Here is a 23,485-nt window from a genome sequence, read left to right on the forward strand (position 1 = left end):
GGAAATAAAGCCCCTTGCCACTATATATACTAAAATATTTTATAATATTTTTAGAATTTTCCTAATAATATAACTTATGACTAAATATGTGTCATTGTTTATACTGTGTGTGTGTAACATTATTAGCTAAACACCTGATTGAGTAATTCAATTACATCGTATTTTTGTTTTGTTCCTAGGTGTCTTCGAAAATTGTGTCCAGGTATACAACACATTAAACTGAAGTAAACTGTAATATAGTGACATTATTTGGATTATTGATCATATTGACTGTTTGCAGAGAGAGCTTCATCTTCCATGTTGAGGTGAAGCTGTCACTCACACAGGAAGTAGAAGAGCAGATGCGACACCTGCTGCTGGCGCCTTACAGCCACGGCGACGTCGCCATAGCGACCCAAGACATACAAATAAGCCGCATCTGTAAGCAAAGGCAAAAAGGCTGAGTGTTCAAGAAGGTCGCGTGACCTCATCTTGTGTCTCATGTCCTCAGTGGTTGTGAGCTGTCAATCAGAGACCCAGCAGACGAGAAAAGGTCTCTTTGAGTGGCCTGAAACCAAGGGTGGGAAAAATGCTTCTCAGCCTTGTCCAAAAAACACTCAACGCCACGCTACCAGACACTGGTGAGAACCTTACACACTCTTTCTACCAAATAATACTTTTTCTCACAAGACTTTAGGGTGATTTTGTACAAAATCAAAAAAAATTCTCATGAAACCTTTTGTAAAAATAAAAATAAAAAAATTAAATAATATTCTAATGAGTACACAATTAATCTACCTGTATATTTTCACAAGACTTACTTTAAAGACCTTGGTAGTATTTTGCACAAAAAATAGTCCATCCATCCATCCATCCATCCATTTTGTACCGCTTGTCCCTTTTGGGGTCGCGGGGGGTGCTGGTCATTTGTAAAAAATGAATACATACCAAAACATTTTTTTTTAGGATTTTTTAATAGCTATTTAAAAAATATTTTTGTAGGATTTTGTACAAAATTAATTGATATCTGAAAAATATTTTTTGTAGGATTTTTAACAACATTAATAGATATTTAAAACAGATTGTTTAAAGGATTTTTTTGAATAAAAGTAATCGATTAAAAAAACTATATTTTTGTAGGGTTTTGTACAAAATTAATCTACAATAAAATAAGATTAATTTAAGATTTCGTACAAAAAAAAGAAAAAAACCAATGTTCTCACAAGAGGTAGATATGAAATTTTGTACAAACTACAAAGATAATAGATCATTGTTCTTACAAAGTAGAATTTTGTAGAAACTAGATAATTAATCCATGGACAGATGCTCACACAAAACTTTATTATATGGGCACCCATAGTGGTATTTTGCACATATAATAGTAATTTGTACAAAATAATACATATAAAAAAATGTTTTTTTAGGATTTTTTAATAGCTATTTAAAAAATATTTTTGTAGGATTTTGTACAAAATTAATTGATATCTGAAAAATATTTTTGTAGGATTTTTAACAACATTAATAGACATTTAAAATAGATTGTTTAAAGGATTTTAAAAAAAATGATCGATTTAAAAAATTAATTTTTGTAGGGTTTTGTACAAAATTAATATATAATAAAAAAAGATTAATTTAAGATTTCATACAAAAAAAAAGAAAATACCAATGTTCTCACAAGAGGTAGATATGGAATTTTGTACGAACTACAAAGATAATGGATCATTGTTCATACAAAGTAAAATTTTGTACAAACTAGATAATTAATCCATGAACAGATGCTCACACAAAACTTTATTACAAGGGCACCCATAGTGGTATTTGCACAAATAGTAATTTCTACAAAATAATACATATAAAATATTTTTTTAAAGGATTTTTTAATAGCTATTTAAAACATATTTTTGTAGGATTTTGTACAAAACTAATTGATATCTTAAAAATATTTTTGTAGGATTTTTAACAACATTAATAGACATTTAAAACAGATTGTTTAAAGGATTAAAAAAAAATTAAAGTAATTGATTTAAAAAATATATTTTTGGAATTTTGTACAAACTACAAAGATAATATATCATTGGTCTTACAAAGTAGAATTTTGTACAAACTAGATAATTGATCCATAGACAGATGCTCACACAAAACTTTAATACATGAGCACCCACAGTGGGGCCTGTGGGCCAAATCTGTCCCACCGAGTTGTTTTGTTTGGCCTCACCCAAATTTAATATATATTTAGACTGAATTTTTTCAAGCTCATACAATCATTGATGGCTAACTAATTTCCATCTATCCAGGGCCCCCCTATCTGCAGATCAAACGCTGTGCGTAAGGCCCCACAACCTGTGGGTGGCCCTATTTTGTGTGAAGAAGTGCATGTAAAATGTTAGTTAATGAATGACAGGGCACTTCATATGCAATTTTACAGCAAACCCATTCCTGCTCCGTCACTGCTAACAATATCATTGCAAATGCTGTCTGTGGCACACAGTATTGATGCTCTCAGTCTTGCAGAACATACATAGTGGCTTCAATCCCTGCAGGGAGAGGTGGAATGAACCTCGCTCTAAAATTTTACTTGTACTTTGGTACTAACGGAAAAACAATTATTCCGCAATTTATTTCCCATGAAATAGTTTTAGTCCAAAACATGCATAATATCAAATAAAGTTTGAATAAAATCTTTTCATACAAAAAAGTGTGAAATACTTTTGAGGAGGGGCCTCCAAATAAAATCCTGCTTAGGGCCACAATTTAGCCTCCTTCTATCAATGTTATTTTTTGCACTAATTAAAGGACAATTATTATTTACATCTCACCTGTTTGTGTCTCACACTTAAATTGAGCCCGCAGGCCATTAGCACATTTTCACTTTGACCCTTGAAAGCAAAATATTTGGGCAACCCTGCTTTACCAAGACTTCATCAAAAAATACAGATGTTCTCATAAGACTTTCGTAGTATTTTTTCTACAAAAACACAGACTTCTGAGACTTTAGTGTTTTTTGTACAAAAGTAACAGATGTTCTCAAAAGACTTTCGTGGTATTTTTTGTACAAAATTAACAGATGTTGTCATAAGATTTTAATAGTATTTTTTGTACAAAATAACAGATGTAATGAGACTTTAGTAGTATTTTTTGTACAAAATTAACACATTTTCTTATGAGACTTTAGTGTTTTTGTACAAAATCAAAATATGTTCTAATGAGACTTTAGTTGTATTTTTTGAAAAAATTACCAGATGTTTTCATAAAACTTTAGTAGTATGTTTTGTACAAAATTAACAGATCTTTTCGTAAGACTTTAATAGTATTTTTTATACAAAATTAATACGTTCTAATGAGACTTTAGTAGTATTTTTTGTACAAAATTAACAAATATTCTCATGAGACTTTAGTATTTTTGTACAAAATTGAAATATGTTCTAATGAGACATTAGTAGTATTTTTATACAAAATTAACAGATCTTCTCATTAGACTTTAGTAGTATTTTTCGAACAAAATTACCAGATGTTTTCATAAGACTTTAGTAGTATGTTTTGTACAAAATTAACAGATATTCTCATAAGACTTTAGTGGTATTTTTGTACAACACAAACAGATGTTCTCATAAGACTTTAGTAGTATTTTTTGTACAAAAACACAGACTTTCTGAGACTTTAGTATTTTTTGTACAAAAGTAACAGATGTTCTCAAAAGACTTTTGTGGTATTTTTTGTACACAATTAACACATTGCCTTATGAAACTTTAGTATTTTTGTACAAAATTAAAATATGTTCTGAGACTTTAGTTGTATTTTTTGTACACAATTACCAGATGTTTTCATAAGACTTTAGTAGTATGTTTTCTACAAAATTAACACGTTCTAATGAGACTTTGGTAGTATTTTTTGTACAAAATTAACATATGTTCTGAGACTTTAGTAGTATGTTTTGTACAACATTAACAGATATTCTCATAAGACTTTAGTGGTATTTTTGTACAACACAAACAGATGTTCTCATAAGACTTTAGTAGTATTTTTTGTACAAAAACACAGACTTTCTGAGACTTTAGTATTTTTTGTACAAAAGTAACAGATGTTCTCAAAAGACTTTTGTGGTATTTTTTGTACACAATTAACACATTGCCTTATGAAACTTTAGTATTTTTGTACAAAATTAAAATATGTTCTGAGACTTTAGTTGTATTTTTTGTACACAATTACCAGATGTTTTCATAAGACTTTAGTATGTTTTGTACAAAATTAACACGTTCTAATGAGACTTTGGTAGTATTTTTTGTACAAAATTAACATATGTTCTGAGACTTTAGTAGTATGTTTTGTACAACATTAAGAGATGTTCTCATTAGACTTTAGTATTTTTTGTACAAAATTAACAAATGTTCTCATGAGACTTTAGTATTTTTGTACAAAATGTAAATATGTTCTAATGAGACATTCATAGTATTTTTGTACAAAAATAACTGATCTTCTCATTAGACTTTACTAGTATTTTTTGCATAAAATTAACAGATCTTCTCATTTGACTTTTGTAGTATTTTTTGCATAAAATTAACAGGTCTTCTCATTAGACTTTAGTAGTATTTTTTGTACGAAATTAGCATGTTCTAATGAGACTTTAGTAGTATTTTTTGTACGAAATTAACATGTTCTAATGAGACTTTAGTAGTATTTTTTGTACGAAATTAACAGTATTTTTTGTGCAACATTAAGAGATGTTCTCAAAAGACTTTAGTATTTTTTGTACAAAATGATCAAATGTTCTCATGAGACTTTAGTATTTTTTTTTTTACAAAATAAAATATGTTCTGAGACTTTAGTATTATTTTTTTTACACATTAAGAGATGATCTCATAAGACTTTAGTATTTTTTGTACAAAACAAGCATATGTTTTAATGAGAATAATAGTATTTTTTGTACAAAATTAACATATGTTCTGTGACTTTAATAGTATTTTTTGTACGAAATTAACACGTTTTCTTAAGACTTTAGTAACATTTTGTACAAAATTAACAGATGTTTTCATAAAACTTTATTTTTAGCAAAACATTAACAGATGTTCTCATAAGACTATTTTTTGCAAAAAATTAACAGATGTTCTCATAAAACTTTATAGTATTTATTGTATTTTTTTTTCTCCAAAATTAAATGTTCTCATATAACTTTAGTATTTATTGTACAAATGGTCCACATTTGAGACTAGATGAAGTATTTCATCCTGTTTTTCCTGCCATGAGAACACAGTGCAGAATGTGTACTTGGAGGCAACTCATTGTGTAGTTTGTGTCAACACAAGGTCTCAATAAATTTGTGTCTATTTGAGTTGTGATTGCATCCGCTGCTATATATTTCCCTGTGTTGACTCAGTTAGTGTCATAAAAGCATTAAACCGGAGCGCTGTAGCGATAGTCAGTCACACGACCTATTTGAGAAAAGTATTTCTGGAAAATGTCAACAAAAGAAATGTCTTTCTCTACTAGTAAACTGAGCCTCAGCACCCGGTGGATGGCCCCAGACCTGCAAGAGTGCCCCTTAGTGGTGGAAAGCATCTGTGATCTTGATGACGTGGAAGTCACTCCAGGTCATTTTCAATCTTGTGCGTTTTTTATTTATGAATAATTCAAAAATGTAGTATTGATGTGCAGGGAATGCCCTGGACGTGGTGGAGATGATGCAAAGTTTACTGAGCAACCGCTCCAAGCTCAGCTACCAGGAGCTGAAGGTGGTGCTCAGCAAGCTGAAGGAGGTAGTGGTTGTCTGCGTGGTGACCTCAATCCTGGGCGAGGCGGTCATCAACACCATCTCGTACATCCTGGAGACTCGCAGCTTCCTCTCACCCTTCACTAACACGTAACGTAACCGATGTGTCGACACGGCGAAACACGACGATAGTACAACGTATCTTCTCTGTGGCGTCCTCCAGGATTCTGAACATCACAGAGGCTGTAGGAGACCACATGGTGGGACAGGAGGACATATCCAGTCTGGTCGCTCCAGCCGTGGTGGTCTCAATGGTGGACGTGATTCCGGCAGAGTTTGCTGGATTGACTTTTGGAGTGTCTTCTGACGGGCCAGGCTCTGAGCCTGAGGTACGTCCAAACTTGGATATCCGTTTAATGGTCAGAAGTCCCCAATACACCAAAGTCACTTTTATCGATAGAGCAGGGGTGTCAAACTCAATTTAGATCGGGGGCCACATGGAGAAAAATCTAGTCCCAAGTGGGCCAGACTGGTAAAATCACGGCACGATAACTTAAAGCAGGGGTCACCAACCTTTTTGAAACCAAGAGCTACTTCTTGGGTACTGATTAATGCAAAGGGCTACCAGTTTGATACACACTTAAATAAATTGCCAGAAATAGCCAATTTGCTCAATTTACCTTTAACTCTATGTTATTAATAATAATTAATGATATTTATCTTTTATGGAAGGTTTTTTGTAGAGAATAAATTATGAAAAAAACACTTAATTGAACGGTTTAAAAGAGGAGAAAACACTAAAAAAATTAAAATTAAATTTTGAAATAATTTATCTTCAATTTCTACTCTTTAAAATTCAAAATTCAACCGAAAAAAGAAGAGAAAAACTAGCTAATTCGAATCTTTTTGAAAAATTAAAAAAATTATTTATGGAACATCATTAGTAATTTTTCCTGATTAAGATTAATTTTAGAATTGTGATGACATGTTTTAAATAGGTTAAAATCCAATCTGCACTTTGTTAGAATATATAACAAGCTATATTTCTAACAAAGACAAATCATTATTTCTTCTAGATTTTCCAGAACAAAAATTTTAAAGAAATTCTAAAGACTTTGAAATAAGATTTATATTTGATTCTACAGATTTTCTAGATTTGCCAGAATATCTTTTTGGAATTTTAATCATAATAAATTTGAAGAAATATTTCACAAATATTCTTCGTCAAAAAAACAGAAGCTAAAATGAAGAATTACATTAAAATGTATTTATTATTCTTTACAATAAAAAAAAAAAAAAATACTTGAACATTGATTTAAATTGTCAGGAAAGAAGAGGAAGGAATTTAAAATGTAAAAAGGTATATGTGTTTAAAAATCCTAAAATCATTTTTAAGGTTGTATTTTTTCTCTAAAATTGTCTTTCTGAAAGTTATAAGAAGAAAAGTAAAAAAATAAATGAATTTATTTAAACAAGTGAAGACCAAGTCTTTAAAATATTTTCTTGGATTTTCAAATTCTATTTGAGTTTTGTCTCTTAGAATTAAAAATGTCGAGCAAAGTGAGACCTGCTTGCTAGTAAATAAATACAATTTAAAAAATAGAGGCAACTCACTGGTAAGTGCTGCTATTTGAGCTATTTTTAGAACAGGCCAGCGGGCGACTCATCTGGTCCTTATGGGCGACCTGGTGCCCGCGGGCACTGCGTTGGTGACCCCTGACTTAAAGATAAAGAACATTTCAGATTGTTTTCTTTGTTTAAAAATAGAACAAGCACATTCTGAAAATTTACAAATCATAATGTTTTTTTTTTACACCTACATGTTGCGGTAATCATTTATTTGTCGTTATTTAAATTTTCTGAATAAATGTAATGTAATAATGTTCATCAGTCAACTCATTGGTGTTAATTTTCAATCAATCAAGATAAAAAAAATTATATCAAAATCAAATTACAGTTTGTTTTTTATGTAGTTTGATCATTTTCCTCGACGGATGTACTAACATCATGTGCTTTATTTTGTACATGTGTAGCATCATCTACAAAGATACAGAGAATTGCTATTGTGACATTTAGTGGACACAATTGGAACAGCTGTTTCTTTCATTAAAAAATTTCAGGTTAATTTTTATACTTAGCAAACTCATCCCGCGGGCCGGATAAAACCTGTTCGCGGACCTGATCCGGCCCTCGGGCCGTAGGTTTGACACCACTGCGATAAAGGCAAGGAAAACATAATACTTAGTGTAGGGTGTCCATACCCTTTTGCACAGCCTGTAAAACACATCATTTTTGCTGCAATTTCCCACCTGTGGAGTTACAGTAGTATCCCAGCCGTTACAGAGGCGGGACACCACCTGTGGGTAAGGCCATCACACAATGTCCTGACCAGGACACTTTTGTGGCCCTCTTTTTATACTAAATATATATTTTTACAAAACCAATGCATAGATTTTCCTCACTAGACTTTTTGGGCTTTGTTCCACAAAAAAAGCGGATTTTTACAATAATCTTGTACTGAAAACGGTCAATTTCTACAAGAATTGAATACGATTTTGTGCAAAATTTACACATAAATGTTCTCACAATACTAGGATTTTGTACAAAATTCAGTAATTTTTTTTTACTATAATTTCTAGATGTTCTCACAACATTTTTGTGGTATTTTGTACAAAACTTACGGATTTTCTCATGACTTTAGATGCTTTATTACAAATCCAATATATTTTTTATAACAATTTGTTATGAGTTTGTACAACATTTTCAAATAGATATTCATACAGGACTTTAGAAGGATTTTGTCCAAAATACAGTAGTTTTACACTAATTTATTAAGATTTGCTCCAAAATTTACACAGATATTCTCGCAAGACTAATCAGATTTTGTACAACATTTATACATTGATGTTCTCAAAAGACTTTAGTAGGATTTTGTACAAAATACAGTAGATTTTACGATTATTTATGAAGATTTCGTACAAAATCTACACATTGTTTTCAAGACTTTAGTAGGAGTTTGTGCAAAATACATTAGACTTTACTCAAATTTTATCAGGATTTTGTACCAAATTTATGCAGATTTTCTCGCAAGACTTTAGTCAGATTTTGTACAATTTTTTTTTTTTTTTTAAAGACTAGTATAATTTTGTATAAACTACAATATATTTTTACAAAACAGTATGATTTTGTACAAAAACAGTAATTTTTTTTCAATAATTCAGCATGTTTTGGACAAAATTCAAACAAATATTCTCACAAGATTTTAGTAGCACGTTGTTCAAAATAGAGTAGATTTCTACAAGAATTTAGTATGGTTTTGTACAAAATTTACACATGTTCACATAAGATTTTGTTCAAAATAGAGTAGATTTCTACAAAAATTTAGTAGGATTTTATACAAAATGTACACATTGTAATTCTAAAAAGACTAATATAGTTTTGTACAAAATACAGTAAATTTTTCTTCACTAATTAAGATTTTGTAGAAAAATGTACAGATATCCTCACAAGGCTTTAGTCAGAGTTTGTAAAAAAAAAAAAAAAAAATACGTTTATGTTCTCAAAATACTTTAGTGTGATGTACAAAATACATTACATTTTACTATAATTTATCAGGATTTTGTACCAAATTTACACAGATTTTCTCGCAAGACTTTAGTCAGATTCTGTACAAAATTTCCAAATTGATTTTTTTAAAATAGACTAGTATAATTTAGTATAAAATACAATATCCATCCATCCATTTTCTACCGCTTATTCCCTTTTGGGGTCGCGGGGGGCGCTGGAGCCTATCTCAGCTATATTTTTACAAATCATTAGTATGATTTTGTACAAAAACAGTATTATCTTCAATAATTCAGCATGATTTTGTACAACATTCACACAAGATTTTAGTAGCAATTTGTTCAAAATAGAGTAATTTCTACAATAATTTAGTATGGTTTTGTACAAAAATACACATGTTCTCATAATATTTTGTTCAAAATAGAGTAGACTTCTACAAAAATGTACTAAAAGTTTTTTACAAAATGTACACATTGTAATTCTCAAAAGACTAATATAGTTTTGTACAAAACATAGATTTTTTTTCCCACTAATTTAATAAGATTTTGTACAACATTTACAGATATCCTCGCAAGGCTTAAGTCAGATTTTGCAAAAAAATACACATTGATGTTCTCAAAATACTTTAGTATGATGTTCTACAAAATACAGTAGATTTTTACTTTAATCTATTATACTCTCAGAATTTGTAAAAAATATAGATTTTTTTTACACGTTCTCACAAGATTTTGTGCAAAATAGAGTAGATTTTTTACAAGAATTTAGTAGAATTGTGTACAAAATAACTTTATTATAATTAAATTATGTGGATTTTTCCCACTTATTTACCAAGATTTTGTACAATGTGTACAGATATTCTCACACGACTTTAGTTAGATTTTGTACACAATAATTTTCTCAAAAGACTTGAGTAGGATTTTTTGGAGAATTTAGTCCAAAATATACAAACCCCGTTTCCATATGAGTTGGGAAATTGTGTTAGATGTAAATATAAACGGAATACAATGATTTGCAAATCCTTTTCAACCCATATTCAATTGAATGCACTACAAAGATGAGATATTTGATGTTCAAACTCATAAACTTTTTTTTTTTTTTGCAAATAATAATTAACTTCAATCAATCAATCAATCAAAAAACTTAGAATTTCATGGCTGCAACACGTGCCAAAGTAGTTGGGAAATGGCATGTTCACCACTGTGTTACATCACTTTTTCTTTTAACAACACTCAATAAACGATTGGGAACTGAGAAAACTAATTGTTGAAAGCTTTGAAAGTGGAATTCTTTCCCATTCTTGTTTTATGTAGAGCTTCAGTCGTTCAACAGTCCGGGGTCTCCGCTGTCGTATTTTACGCTTCATAATGCGCCACACATTTTCGATGGGAGACAGGTCTGGACTGCAGGCGGCCAGGAAAGTACCCGCACTCTTTTTTTACGAAGCCACGCTGTTGTAACACGTGCTGAATGTGGCTTGGCATTGTCTTGCTGAAATAAGCTGGGGCGTCCATGAAAAAGACGGCGCTTAGATGGCAGCATATGTTGTTCCAAAACCTGTATGTACCTTTCAGCATTAATGGTGCCTTCACAGATGTGTAAGTTACCCATGCCTTTAGCACTAATGCACCCCCATTCCATCACAGATGCTGGCTTTTGAACTTTGCGTCGATAACAGTCTGGATGGTTCGCTTCCCCTTTGGTCCGGATGACACAATGTCAAATATTTCCAAAAACAATTTGAAATGTGGACTCGTCAGACCACAGAACACTTTTCCACTTTGCATCAGTCCATCTTAGATGATCTCGGGCCCAGAGAAGCCGGCGGCGTTTCTGGATGTTGTTGATAAATGGCTTTCGCTTTGCATAGTAGAGCTTTAACTTGCACTTACAGATGTAGCGACCAACTGTATTTAGTGACAGTGGTTTTCTGAAGTGTTCCTGAGCCCATGTGGTGATATCCTTTAGAGATTGATGTCGGTTTTTGATACAGTGCCGTCTGAGGGATCGAAGGTCACGGTCATTCAATGTTGGTTTCCGGCCATGCCGCTTACGTGGAGTGATTTCTCCAGATTCTCTGAACCTTTTGATGATATTATGGACCGTAGATGTTGAAATCCCTAAATTTCTTGCAATTGCACTTTGAGAAACGTTGTTCTTAAACTGTTTGACTATTCGCTCACGCAGTTGTGGACAAAGGGGTGTACCTCGCCCCATCCTTTCTTGTGAAAGACTGAGCATTTTTTGGGAAGCTGTTTTTATACCCAATCATGGCACCCACCTGTTCCCAATTAGCCTGCACACCTGTGGGATGTTCCAAATAAGTGTTTGATGAGCATTCCTCAACTTTATCAGTATTTATTGCCACCTTTCCCAACTTCTTTGTCACGTGTTGCTGGCATCAAATTCTAAAGTTTATGATTATTTGCAAAAAAAAAAAAAAAAAAATGTTTATCAGTTTGAACATCAAATATGTTGTCTTTGTAGTGCATTCAACTGAATATGGGTTGAAAAGGATTTGCAAATCATTGTATTCCGTTTACATTTACATCCAACACAATTTCCCAACTCATATGGAAACGGGGTTTGTACATGATGTTCTCACCTGACGGACTAATGGAGGGTGAGCATGATGCCCAATTGTACAAACTACTGAGATAGATTGCCATTGCAAACAGCAGCTTTACAGATGCCATGTCTGCCGTCGTGGTAAAAACGTGTCCTACGACAAATGGTGCTAGAATGCTGTAGAAAGGAGGCGTTAACTTGAAGTATGGCGTTTATTTATTGAAGTGGATGCACAAGGTGATTAATAGAGACACGGCATCTATATGACTACAGGCAATTATTTCAGCAAATATGGAATATATTTAGTTTGTTGTTGTTTTGTCTGACTATTGTTTATGTCTTAGGTTTTCCTTAACAGGCTCCCTCTGAAAGACACAGTGGCTTTCATCTCCCTGCCCTCCATCTTGCAACACAGCTTCCCATCCAACCAGAGCTCACCGAGGGTCCAGTTTCAGTTCTACGGCGTTCCGCAACTCTTCCGGGTAGTCCGATCATAGAAATCCTAGTCTGCCCCTAACCCTCACCACCAAAAAAAAGTGATGACTGAAATATTTTGTGTGTTTCTTTTGAGGACAACCACATGAAGCAGATCCTCAACAGCTTTGTGGTGTCAGCCAGTGTGAGCAACACCAGCTGTCAAATAAAAGACCTCCAAGACAACATCACAGTCCTGCTGCAACACCTCCAACCCAGTTATGTAAGAAGAACACACGCCAATCGTCACTACTGGCAACTCTAATAACACTAACTCGCTTTCAGCCACACATGGACACAACGTGTGTGTATTGGAACTTCAATAAAAACAGTAAGAGCTGATTTCAACATGAACTCCATCACTTTGCTGCCCTCTATGGCGTGCGTGTGTGTGTGTGTGTGTGTGTTTTCCCTCAGATGGACAAGGAGGCTGGGACCCTCATGGTTGCAGAAAACACAACAGTAGCCGTGACTTCACAACATGCCTGTGTGATCATCTCACACACTTTGGAATTCTTCTGGTACTTCTTATTATACGTTGTACACACACACACACGAACGCACACACACACACACACACACAGAAACACTTCATTAGACACACCTGCCTTATGGGTGATTATCAAATTAAAAAAATAATAATACAGAGTGCCCCTCTTGTGCTACCAAATACATGTAAGGTTGTCTGAATTATTAGAAACGGACGTTGGTGCAATTTTGTACAAAATACAACATTTTAGTAAGATTTTGTACAAAATAAAAACATACTGATCTTGGTTGTGTACAAATGATGTAGTGGTTCATTAGAAAATGAGGTGTTCTTACAAGAACCAAAATAAATTTTTTTAGTAAATTGAACTTTTTAAAAGACTTTAGTCAGATTTTGTACAAACATGTTGTAGCTAAAGTACATACATCAGTGGTTCTTAACCTTGTTGGAGGTACCGAACCCCACCAATTTCATATGCTCTTTCACGATAGAGGCAAGGAAAACATAATACTTAGTGTAGGGTGTCCATATGCTTTTGCACAGCCTGTAAAACACATCATTTTTTCTGCAATTTCCCACCTGTGGAGTTACAGTAGTATCCCAGCCGTTACAGAGGCGGGACACCACCTGTGGGTAAGGCCACTACACAATGTCCTGACCAGGACACTTTTGTGGCCCTCTTTTTATACTAAATATATATTTTTACAAAACCAATGCATAGATTTTCCTCACTAGACTTTTTGGGCTTTGTTCCACAAAAAAAGCGGATTTTTACATGTTGTACTGAAAACGGTCAATTTCTACAAGAATTGAATACGATTTTGTGCAAAATTTACACATAAATGTTCTCACAATACTAGGATTTCGTACAAAATTCAGTAATTTTTTTTTTTACTATAATTTCTAGATGTTCTCACAAAATTTTTGTGGTATTTTGTACAAAACTTACGGATTTTCTCATAACTTTAGATGCTTTATTACAAATCCAATATATTTTTTATAATAATTTATTATGAGTTTGTACAACATTTTCAAATAGATGTTCATACAGGACTTTAGAAGGATTTTGTCCAAAATACAGTAGTTTTACACTAATTTATTAAGATTTGCTCCAAAATGTACACAGATATTCTCGCAAGACTAATCAGATTTTGTACATTTATACATTGATGTTCTCAAAAGACTTTAGTAGGATTTTGCACAAAATACAGTAGATTTTACGATTATTTATGAAGATTTCGTACAAAATTTACACATTGTTTTCAAGACTTTAGTAGGAGTTTGTGCAAAATACATTAGATTTTACTCAAAGTTTATCAGGATTTTGTACCAAATGTACACAGATTTTCTCGCAAGTCTTTAGTCAGATTTTGTACAAAATTTGATTTTTTTTAAAGACTAGTATAATTTTGTATAAACTACAATATATTTTTACAAAACAGTATGATTTTGTACAAAAACAGTAATTTTTTCCAATAATTCAGCATGATTTTGTACAAAATTCACACAAATATTCTCACAAGATTTTGTACCAAATTTACACAGACTTTCTTGCAAGACTTTAGTCAGATTTTGTACAAAATTTCCAAATAGATTTTTTTAAAATAGACTAGTATAATTTAGTATAAAATACAATATATTTTTACAAATCATTAGTATGATTTTGTACAAAAACAGTATTTTCTTCAATAATTCAGCATGATTTTGTACAACATTCACACAATATTTTAGTAGCAATTTGTTCAAAATAGAGTAATTTCTACAATCATTTAGTATGGTTTTGTACAAAAATACACATGTTCTCATAACATTTTGTTCAAAATAGTGTAGATTTCTACAAAAATTTACTAAAAGTTTTTTTTACAAAATGTACACATTGTAATTCTCAAAAGACTAATATAGTTATGCATACCTGCCAACTTTTGAAATCAGAAAAACCTAGTAGCCAAGGTCCAGGGACCGCAGGCCCCGGTAGGTCCAGGACAAAGTCCTGGTGGGGGGTTCAGGTTCGCCCCCCGACGCAAAATGATTATTAGCATTCAGACAGGTTAAAATGTTGCTAAAACCATCACTTTTCTATCAGTCACAGTGATTTTTCAAAACAAAAATATTACAGCAAAAATCATATGGGTTGATTGACATGTTTATTCTGTAAGCTAACTTCAATAGTTTGAAATTATTTTGACAGTTAATGCCAGTTATCCTGTCAAGACTTCAATTTGTTAATTGAAAGTATAAACAGTATAAACACTTTTTACAGTAAACAAATGGTAAAACAGTACTAAACAATTCCATTAAAAAAAAATTGGTGTCATTATTAACTTTCTGTCCAAGCTTGTATAATCTACTGCCTTGTTCAATTGTAAAAAATATTCTGTGCCTAAAATTCACATTTCTATCACAATTATCATACTGTAAACATGGTAAGCTAACTTCATTAAAATTAATAGTCCTGTCAATAGCATGGAATTACAATTTAAATGTAGTTTTTTTGTAAGCCTTTCAAAAGAATTCAAAATATGAAACATTTATGAAAATGTATTTAAGCCATCAGACACTTGAAAAGTGGCACATCACATCTCTAATGTAATCATTTTAACTTTTCAACAGAAATAGCACTGCAAAAATATTAAGGACATACTTCTGTATTTTGGTAGTTATGCTGTCAACATTTAACAAGATTTCTTCAACTTGGACTTGAAAGCATAAATAGTATAAACACTTTTAACAGTATAACAGTACTAAACAATTCCAATAGATAACATTGGTGTCATTACTTTTTTGTGGCTAAAATCCGAAAAACGTTGAAAGCTTTCCACTTGTATCGCTAGCAACGGCATTAGACTTGTGTTTTTTTGTCCCAACGTGGTCTTTTACATCGCTAATTCCTCCGTGTCCGATCGAAAAATCTTGTCTGCACAAGGTGCAATTCGCGTAGTTTTCACCCTTTTTGGAACGGATAATTATTCCCGGATAGGCTTTTGAATATTCTTCACGGAATGACTGCAGTTTTCTTTTCGGTTTAAGACTCGTTTGCGATTTTTCTCCGGCTGATTCCATGATCGTTCGCTCGTTTGGAAACAATGACAACAGGTGCCTCGTGCTTGGCAGCGGTGCTATAAATAGCCTCGCGCATGGCATTCGGAATGGCTCGATAGGAAGTTACGGGAAGCAGTGTCGATTGTCATTGTTGTTACGCGATTTCGTGAATAAAACTTTTTTTTAAATTTTTTTTTTTAATTAATGAAAAACCGTATTTTTTATCACTGCAACCGTAACCCGGAATAGGTTGATGAAAACCGTACTAATTACGGGAAAACCGGAGTAGTTGGCAGGTATGGTTATGTACAAAACATAGATTTTTTTCCCACTAATTTAATAAGATTTTGTACAAAATATACAGATATCCTCGCAAGGCTTAAGTCAGATTTTGCAAAAAAAAATACACATTGAACCCCACCAATTTCATATGCTCTTTCACCGAACCCGAACCGTAATCATAAAATTATGTTGTTATATTAAAGGAATACTACCGGTAATAAAGGTATATTTTACAAACAGAAAGTTACAGGAATGTACACATGATCCCATGTTTACGTCTCATTGTGCAACATGTGAATGTTTTAATGAGAACTAAATGCGATATCTGAAAGGGACACACATTATTTCCAAAACAGGACCCCCACCCAGACATATAATACTAGTACACAGCTCATGAAAAACAATATGTTATAGTCATTGTAAGTGAGCCAAAACACTTATATTAGAAAATAATCTCATGGAAATGACTGCTGTCATTTGATTATAATAATAAAACATTGAACTTGTTATTTAGTCAGGTTTGGGACAGGTGTGCTGCAGGTGTGACCACAGTGCATGTGCACGTCTGATGTCGCTCACATGTGCTCCACTGAATGCTCAAGGAGTTTTTGCGTTTGCTCACACATATGGAAAATTAGAAGGAACATTGTTTGGGGGTATCCATAATACGCCGATAGGGAGAAGTTTTTGTTTACACGATGAGTCGGGCGTGTCTTGACCTCCGCCGAACCCCTGAGGCCGACTCACCGAACCCCTAGGGTTCGATCGAACCCAGGTTAAGAACCACTGACATACATACTGTTGATGTTCTCAGATGTTAGTAGTTCGTACAAACTGAATAAAGCTTCTTACAAAGTAACAACACAAAGTCATTAGACTTTAGTATGATTTTCTACATTATTATTACAAGATGTTATTCAAGATGTTAGTATTACTTGTGCAAAACAGGTATTTATACAACTTGAATGGGATTTTGTACATTTCTGATCAACATTCTAACAATGCCTTGTAATTTAAACATTTTTAATAGAAGACAAAGTTCTCGCAAAATTTTAGTTGGATTTTGGACAAAATTAAGACATTTGCACATGATTTTAGTAGAATTGTGTACAAAACCAATAAATATTTGCAGAAGATTTTCATAGGATTTTGTACAAAATTAATAGATATTTGCACATGATTTTAGTAGAATTTTGTACAAAACCAATAAATATTTGCAGAAGATTTTCATAGGATTTTGTACAAAATTAATAGATATTTGCACAAGATTTTAGTTGGATTTTTTTTTTTTTACAAAATCAATAGATATTTGCAAAATATTTCAGTAGGATTTTGGACCAATAAAATAGTTGCTCAAGATTGTAGTATGATTTAGTGAGACATCAATAGAAACTTGCAACAGTTTTTGTAGGATTTTGGACAAAAATCAATGCATAGTTGCACAAGCTTTTAGTAGGACTTTGTACAAAATCAATATACATTTGCAAAAGATTTTTGTAAGATTTTGGGCAAAATATGCAAAAGATTTTAGTAGGATTTTGGACAAAAATCAATAATTATTTTCACAAGATTTTAGTAGAATTTTGTACAAAATCTAAAAACCAGATTTGTATAGGAGTTTGTACAAAATCAATAGAAGTTTGCAAAAGATTTTAGTAGGATTTTGGACAAAAATCCATCTAAATTTGCAAAAGATTTTAGTAGAGTTGTGTACAAAATCAATAGACAAGATTTTTATAGGGGTTTGTACAAAATCAATAGAAATGTGTACAAAATTAACAGAAATTTGCAAAAGATTTCTGTAGGATTTTGTTTCAGCACACTGCACCTAGTCTTGGATACATTACCCAACCCCCCACTCCTTAATGCTTCATTCACACGCAGGATTCTCCCATTAATGAGGCAAAAACTAATCCAGACCTACTGTAGCTGAATATCCTGAAGTCCTCAGTAGACTCTAGTTTAAATTTGTACACAATTTAATAAAAGGTTCTTGCACTATATTAGTAGGATTTTGGAAATATGACACATTTGGCAGATTTTATTTTAAGAAAACAAAATGTAGATTTTCTCACAAATTGCATAGCTTGAAAGTTTTAAGATTTTGAAGTTATCACCAGACTAAGTATGTTTTTGAACATATAAAACAAATATATGCTTTTATAATAATTTACCATTTTAGAATGTAAAAAAATAGCAGGCTTTAGTACAAAATGAATAAGAATTTTCTCACACATTGTACATAATTATTCGATAGTCGATACAATATCAACTGATTTTCTTAACAAAATGAATAGCGCTACATAGATATGCATTTCTACTATTGATCACGCTCTTTTATTGGACCTCATTAGATGCATGTGTACCTAATGTCCAGATTCCGCGTATGGAGGCTGTAACGAGCCTTGATGTGTGTGCGTGAGTAGGATGTCTCCAGGGCTCCAGTGGACCAGGCTAATGAGCATGTGTTGACGATCATCACCTACGTCGGCTGCGGAGTTTCAACACTCTTTTTAGGAATCACGGTCCTCACGTACACAGCTTTTGCGTAAGACTCCAAGATGTTACAATAGGTATATAAGGATGGACTTTTAAAACGTCTTCTCTTCCACGTCCTCTAGGAAGCTCCGTCGAGACTACCCTTCCAAGATCCTCATCAACCTCTCGCTGGCGCTGCTGGGTCTGAACCTGGCGTTCCTGCTCAACTCCTGGCTCTCCACCTGGGGTGTGGAAGGCCTCTGCGTGGCCGCCGCAGCAGCGCTCCACTACTTCCTGCTGGCGTCCTTCACCTGGATGGGACTGGAGGGCGTCAACATGTACTTCGCCCTCGTTAAGGTCTTCAACGCCTACGTGCCTGCCTACATACTCAAGTTCTGTGCTCTGGGATGGGGTGAGTTAAAGGCGGCAACTTTTGAATACTGAGGGGAGTCAAACATGTTTGTGATCATATTTCCAGGCCTCCCCTTGGTCATTTGTGTGCTGGTGTTCGTTGTCAACAGAGAAGCATATGGCAGCCAACTCTACCCGGATGCTCCTACCAGCCTGGAGCCACTTGACAACTTGTAGGTTGACATTAAGCGCTTACAAACAGAGCGAGAAATCATAATTTATTTTTATACTGATTTTACCACCATTATGTCTACAGCTGTTGGCTTCAGGATGACATCACTTTCTACGTGTCTGTGGTCGCCTACGCCTTGCTGGTGTTCCTCTTTAATATTGCTGTAAGTCACACTTCGTATCTATTACTTGCTAGCAGTTTTAACTTATCCTACATGAAAGCGCGGATTTCCCTTTGGGATTCATAATAGCATCTATTAAAAAAATACCCTTACTGGCCACAACATTAGGGACGCTTACATACTCTAATATACATCACTTTTGGTGTGATGTGATTGTAGTATGCAGTGGTGTGGACTAGAGCTAGTCTTCAAATATTAGATTTAGAAAATGTATTAAAAATATTTTTATAATTTAATCATATATTTTCGAATATGTAGTGTATTATTTAATAGATTTTTTTCATCATACTAGAGTATAACTGAAAATTCAAAACAAATATATTGATATATTTGTGTAATATAATCAAATCATTATGACCTAAAATATTGGAAATGTATTATTTTAATTCCAATATATTAAATACCGTATTTTTCGGACTGTAAGTCGCAGTTTTTTTCCTAGTTTGGCCGGGCTCCAGTGCGATTTATGTTTTTTTCCTTCTTTATTATGCATTTCCGGCACGTGCGACTTATACTCCGGTGCGACTTGTACTCCGAAAAATACGGTACAAGTATTTTATTGAAGGTTATATACTGTATACTATTAGTACTACCCATAATTAATATGAAAAAAAATCAGTATTTAAAGTACATAAAATATAATTAAAAAACAGTAATATTACAAGTATAAAAAATACAATTCAACATAATTGTATTGTATTACCGTATTTTCCGCACTATAAGGCGCACCTAAAAACCTCCAATTTTCTCAAAAGCTTATAATCTGGTGCGCCTTATATATGGACCAATATTGAGCCACAACAGGTCTCGCAACTACGGGATGCATAACGTAACCCCAGCCTCTACTGTAGCGTCTATTCTATGCGCCTTATAATGCGGTGCGCCTTATATATGAACAAAGTTTTAAAATAGGCCATTCATTGAAGGTGCGCCTTATAGTGCGGAAAATACGGTACTTATTTTTCAATGTACAACTATTAGTATTACTAACACTGGGCAAGATTTAAAGAAAAATACTGTAGTATTAATAATGTAATCAAATAACACACTATAATTCAATCTTGAAAATGCATTATATTACTACTACTAGTGATAATAAATAATAGTAATAAATGTTATTAAAATATAAATCACACCCAATAAAATAATTAGGTAATATCAAATATAGTAAGATAATGACATGTATCTTTTTTATTGAAATTACAAAATAATAATACTAACCCTCAGGGATGTAACGATCACTTTTAACAACGATTCGATATTAATGGTTGCCGATATTATTCAGGAATGATCTCATTTCTTTAAAAGGATTCAATGTGAAACACTTCAGTGAGTTGAAATCGATTCAGTAACTTTTTAGCCAAAAAAAGTCAACCTGTATGACTGTGAAATAAATACTGCATATTTGACACTACAGTTGAAGTTTCCTACATTGTGAAGTAAAGTGAAGTGAAGTGAATTATATTTATATAGCGCTTTTCTTTAGTGACTCAAAGCGCTTTACATAGTGAAACCCAATATCTAAGTTACATTTAAACCAGTGTGGGTGGCACTGGGAGCAGGTGGGCAAAGTGTCTTGCCCAAGGACACAATGGCAGTAACTAGGATGGCGGATGCGGGGATCGAACCTGCAACCCTCAAGTTGCTGGCACGGCCGCTCTACCAACCGAGCTATACCGACCATTCCTCTTATTTCTTGTAAGGGAATTGTGTATAAATGAATTATGGATACAAACAAGCAAGTAAACAACAATTAATGGCCAATTAATTCACATCTTATTTGAATAAAGCGCAACCAACACTTTAGTTTGAATTAACCAGTACAGCAACTAACATTTTAAAGAGTAGAGTTACCTGTTAAATTAAGTTCCACTGACCCAGCCATACAGTATCTGTTCTATGATCTGGCGTCGCAGATGACCGACAGCATCCCAGGTGTGCAGATGCATGTATGTCCCCTCATACCTGTTGATAGCGTTAGCCCCCAGCTTCCTAATTTTCATAGCCTCCTTGATCCATCTTTTCTATTTCTTTCTTTCTTATGAAACAATTTTTCCAGTTGCGTGTCACATTTCATGTTGTTGTAATCCGAAAATCCGCCGTTACGTGCTCCGCTACTTTTTTGGCCTACATTGTTGTGTCGTTTTTATTCGTTGTGGCTTTTGCAATAGTGCTGTAGCTGAAAGTTGTTGTGTTGTAATGAATTAGACTGTCTTGTGGCGGGTGCGTCTGTCGTGACCTTTCTTAGTAGGTATCAGCCATTTTTGTTTTGATGATGTCACAGACGGGCGAAATCAACTTAAAATCTTTATTTCTAAACGTGTAAAACTTCATATAAAGTTTGCTGTTCTTAAATCCAAATGTTTTCCTTTTTGTAGTTTTCATAAAATTAAATCGATTCCCTTGGATTTTTATACTTATCTTCCGGAATGCACCCCTACTATCCCCACTAATATAATCAATTATAGTAAGATTCAGCATTATTTTAGTAAGATGACATGTATTTTTTTTTTTGAAATGACAAAATAATAACACTAACCCCACTAATAATTAAAAAAGGGAATATTTTAACAACTCACAATTCGATTCAGAATCTATTCTCTATTCAACACGATTCTCAATTCAAACCAATTTTCGCAATATATTATTTGGTATAAAAAAATTATAATAAAACCTTCTCAAAACAGGTTACTAAAAGCTCCCCTCGGCTGCTGTCATATACACAGGAGTTTGCGTGGATATTTGCCTAAAAAACATCTTTGATTCTTAAAAATCTTTTTTTCTCATAATGAATCGATTTAGAATCCGTATAAATAACAACTGCCATTTTGGATGTGCAGCTGGGATAGGCTCCAGCACCCCCGCGACCCCGAAAGGGACAAGCGGTAGAAAATGGATGGATGGATGGACTTTGGATGTGGATAGATTTTTTTTTAACACCTCCAACAATTAATGCACCTCTCCTCTGAATACCATCAAATATAGGTTTTTGTGGTGGTCCTGATCCAGATCCGGCACATGCAGGCCAACAGTCCAGCTGGAACCCGTGGAGGACTGATGCACAACCTAAAGGGTGTTGCTACTCTGACTTTGTTACTAGGACTCACGTGGACTGTGGGTTTTTTTACTTTTGGGCCAGCACGATTGGTTCTTCTGTACATGTTCTCCGTGCTTAACAGCCTGCAAGGTAAAGGTGACACACTTTGCGGCCTTAAGTGACGGTGGATGCTGCTGTAGTTCCATTATTTTGTTTTTGTTATCTTTCCAGGAATTTTCATCTTCCTCTTCCACTGTCTGATGAAGGAAACTGTCAGAAAACAGTGGAGGATCCATCTGTGCTTAGGGAAATTTCGACTTGAGGAACACTCTGGTACTTTTCCCCAGGTATAAGTCAGTCAACGGGAGATGTTGTTATTGAATGTTGAACCTGTCTTTCAGAGTTGAGCCACTCTGCATCCGTTGCTAAACCCAGACAAAGGGTTCCGTCGGTCCACTCAGTCAAATCCAGCGCCACTGACAGCACCTCGGCGTCCTATGAGTCCAGCCAGAGGGGCTGGTCCTGCAAGAGACTTGACCTGGGTGAGGACCACCACTGATTATGTTTTAAGCCTCAATGGGAGTTTATGCAGTTTCTTATTAGGATATTTAAATCAATCCTGCAGGTCTTTTTATGGATCCCTTGACTTTCCCACGTGCCCAGATGAGCTATCCAGGTGTGGGCGCCCTGCCTAACCCCACCACCAGGGCTATGGAACCCCCCCACCCAGCTGTAGAACCCAGTCGACACTGAAAAGCTTAAATAATTCTCCCTAATTGTATCATGCAGCGCTCTTGTTCATTGTTTCGGCTAAATGCCACATTATGAAAACATTGCATCAGGACTGAGGAGGAGCCTGTTGCCAAGCAACTGGTGAAAAGACATTGTGACCATGAAGCACATAAAAACGCATGTGACATGATACAAGTCTGATTCGTGTTGCTTTTTCTAAACTTTAGGGGGAAAACGTTATTTCTTAAACACTTACTGCATTTATATCTGCATCTTTGATATGTGTCTATGGTGTGGCCTAGTTACTAACTTTTCTATACAGATTAAAATTAATATTTAACAGCTCACCAATATGTGTAATAAAGTGAATCATGACA

The 23,485-nt window shown here is 33.8% G+C and overlaps 1 protein-coding gene across 1 annotated transcript; it reads left to right on the forward strand.

Annotated features, from left to right (window-relative positions):
- Positions 1-277: 277 nt before the first annotated feature.
- On the forward strand, positions 278-23,477 carry adgrg4b (adhesion G protein-coupled receptor G4b). Its single transcript, XM_061962576.2, has 17 exons — positions 278-420; positions 491-620; positions 5,464-5,564; positions 5,629-5,833; positions 5,907-6,072; positions 12,157-12,294; positions 12,384-12,509; positions 12,572-12,617; positions 12,704-12,807; positions 18,524-18,645; positions 18,719-18,987; positions 19,054-19,159; positions 19,243-19,321; positions 22,325-22,526; positions 22,608-22,709; positions 22,778-22,918; positions 23,002-23,477. The coding sequence occupies exons 1-17, from the start codon at positions 342-344 to the stop codon at positions 23,127-23,129; spliced, it is 2,244 nt and encodes a 747-aa protein (XP_061818560.2). The 5' UTR covers positions 278-341; the 3' UTR covers positions 23,130-23,477.
- Positions 23,478-23,485: the final 8 nt, after the last annotated feature.

Source organism: Nerophis lumbriciformis, linkage group LG09, assembly GCF_033978685.3.
Source record: "Nerophis lumbriciformis linkage group LG09, RoL_Nlum_v2.1, whole genome shotgun sequence".
NCBI lineage: Eukaryota > Metazoa > Chordata > Actinopteri > Syngnathiformes > Syngnathidae > Nerophis > Nerophis lumbriciformis.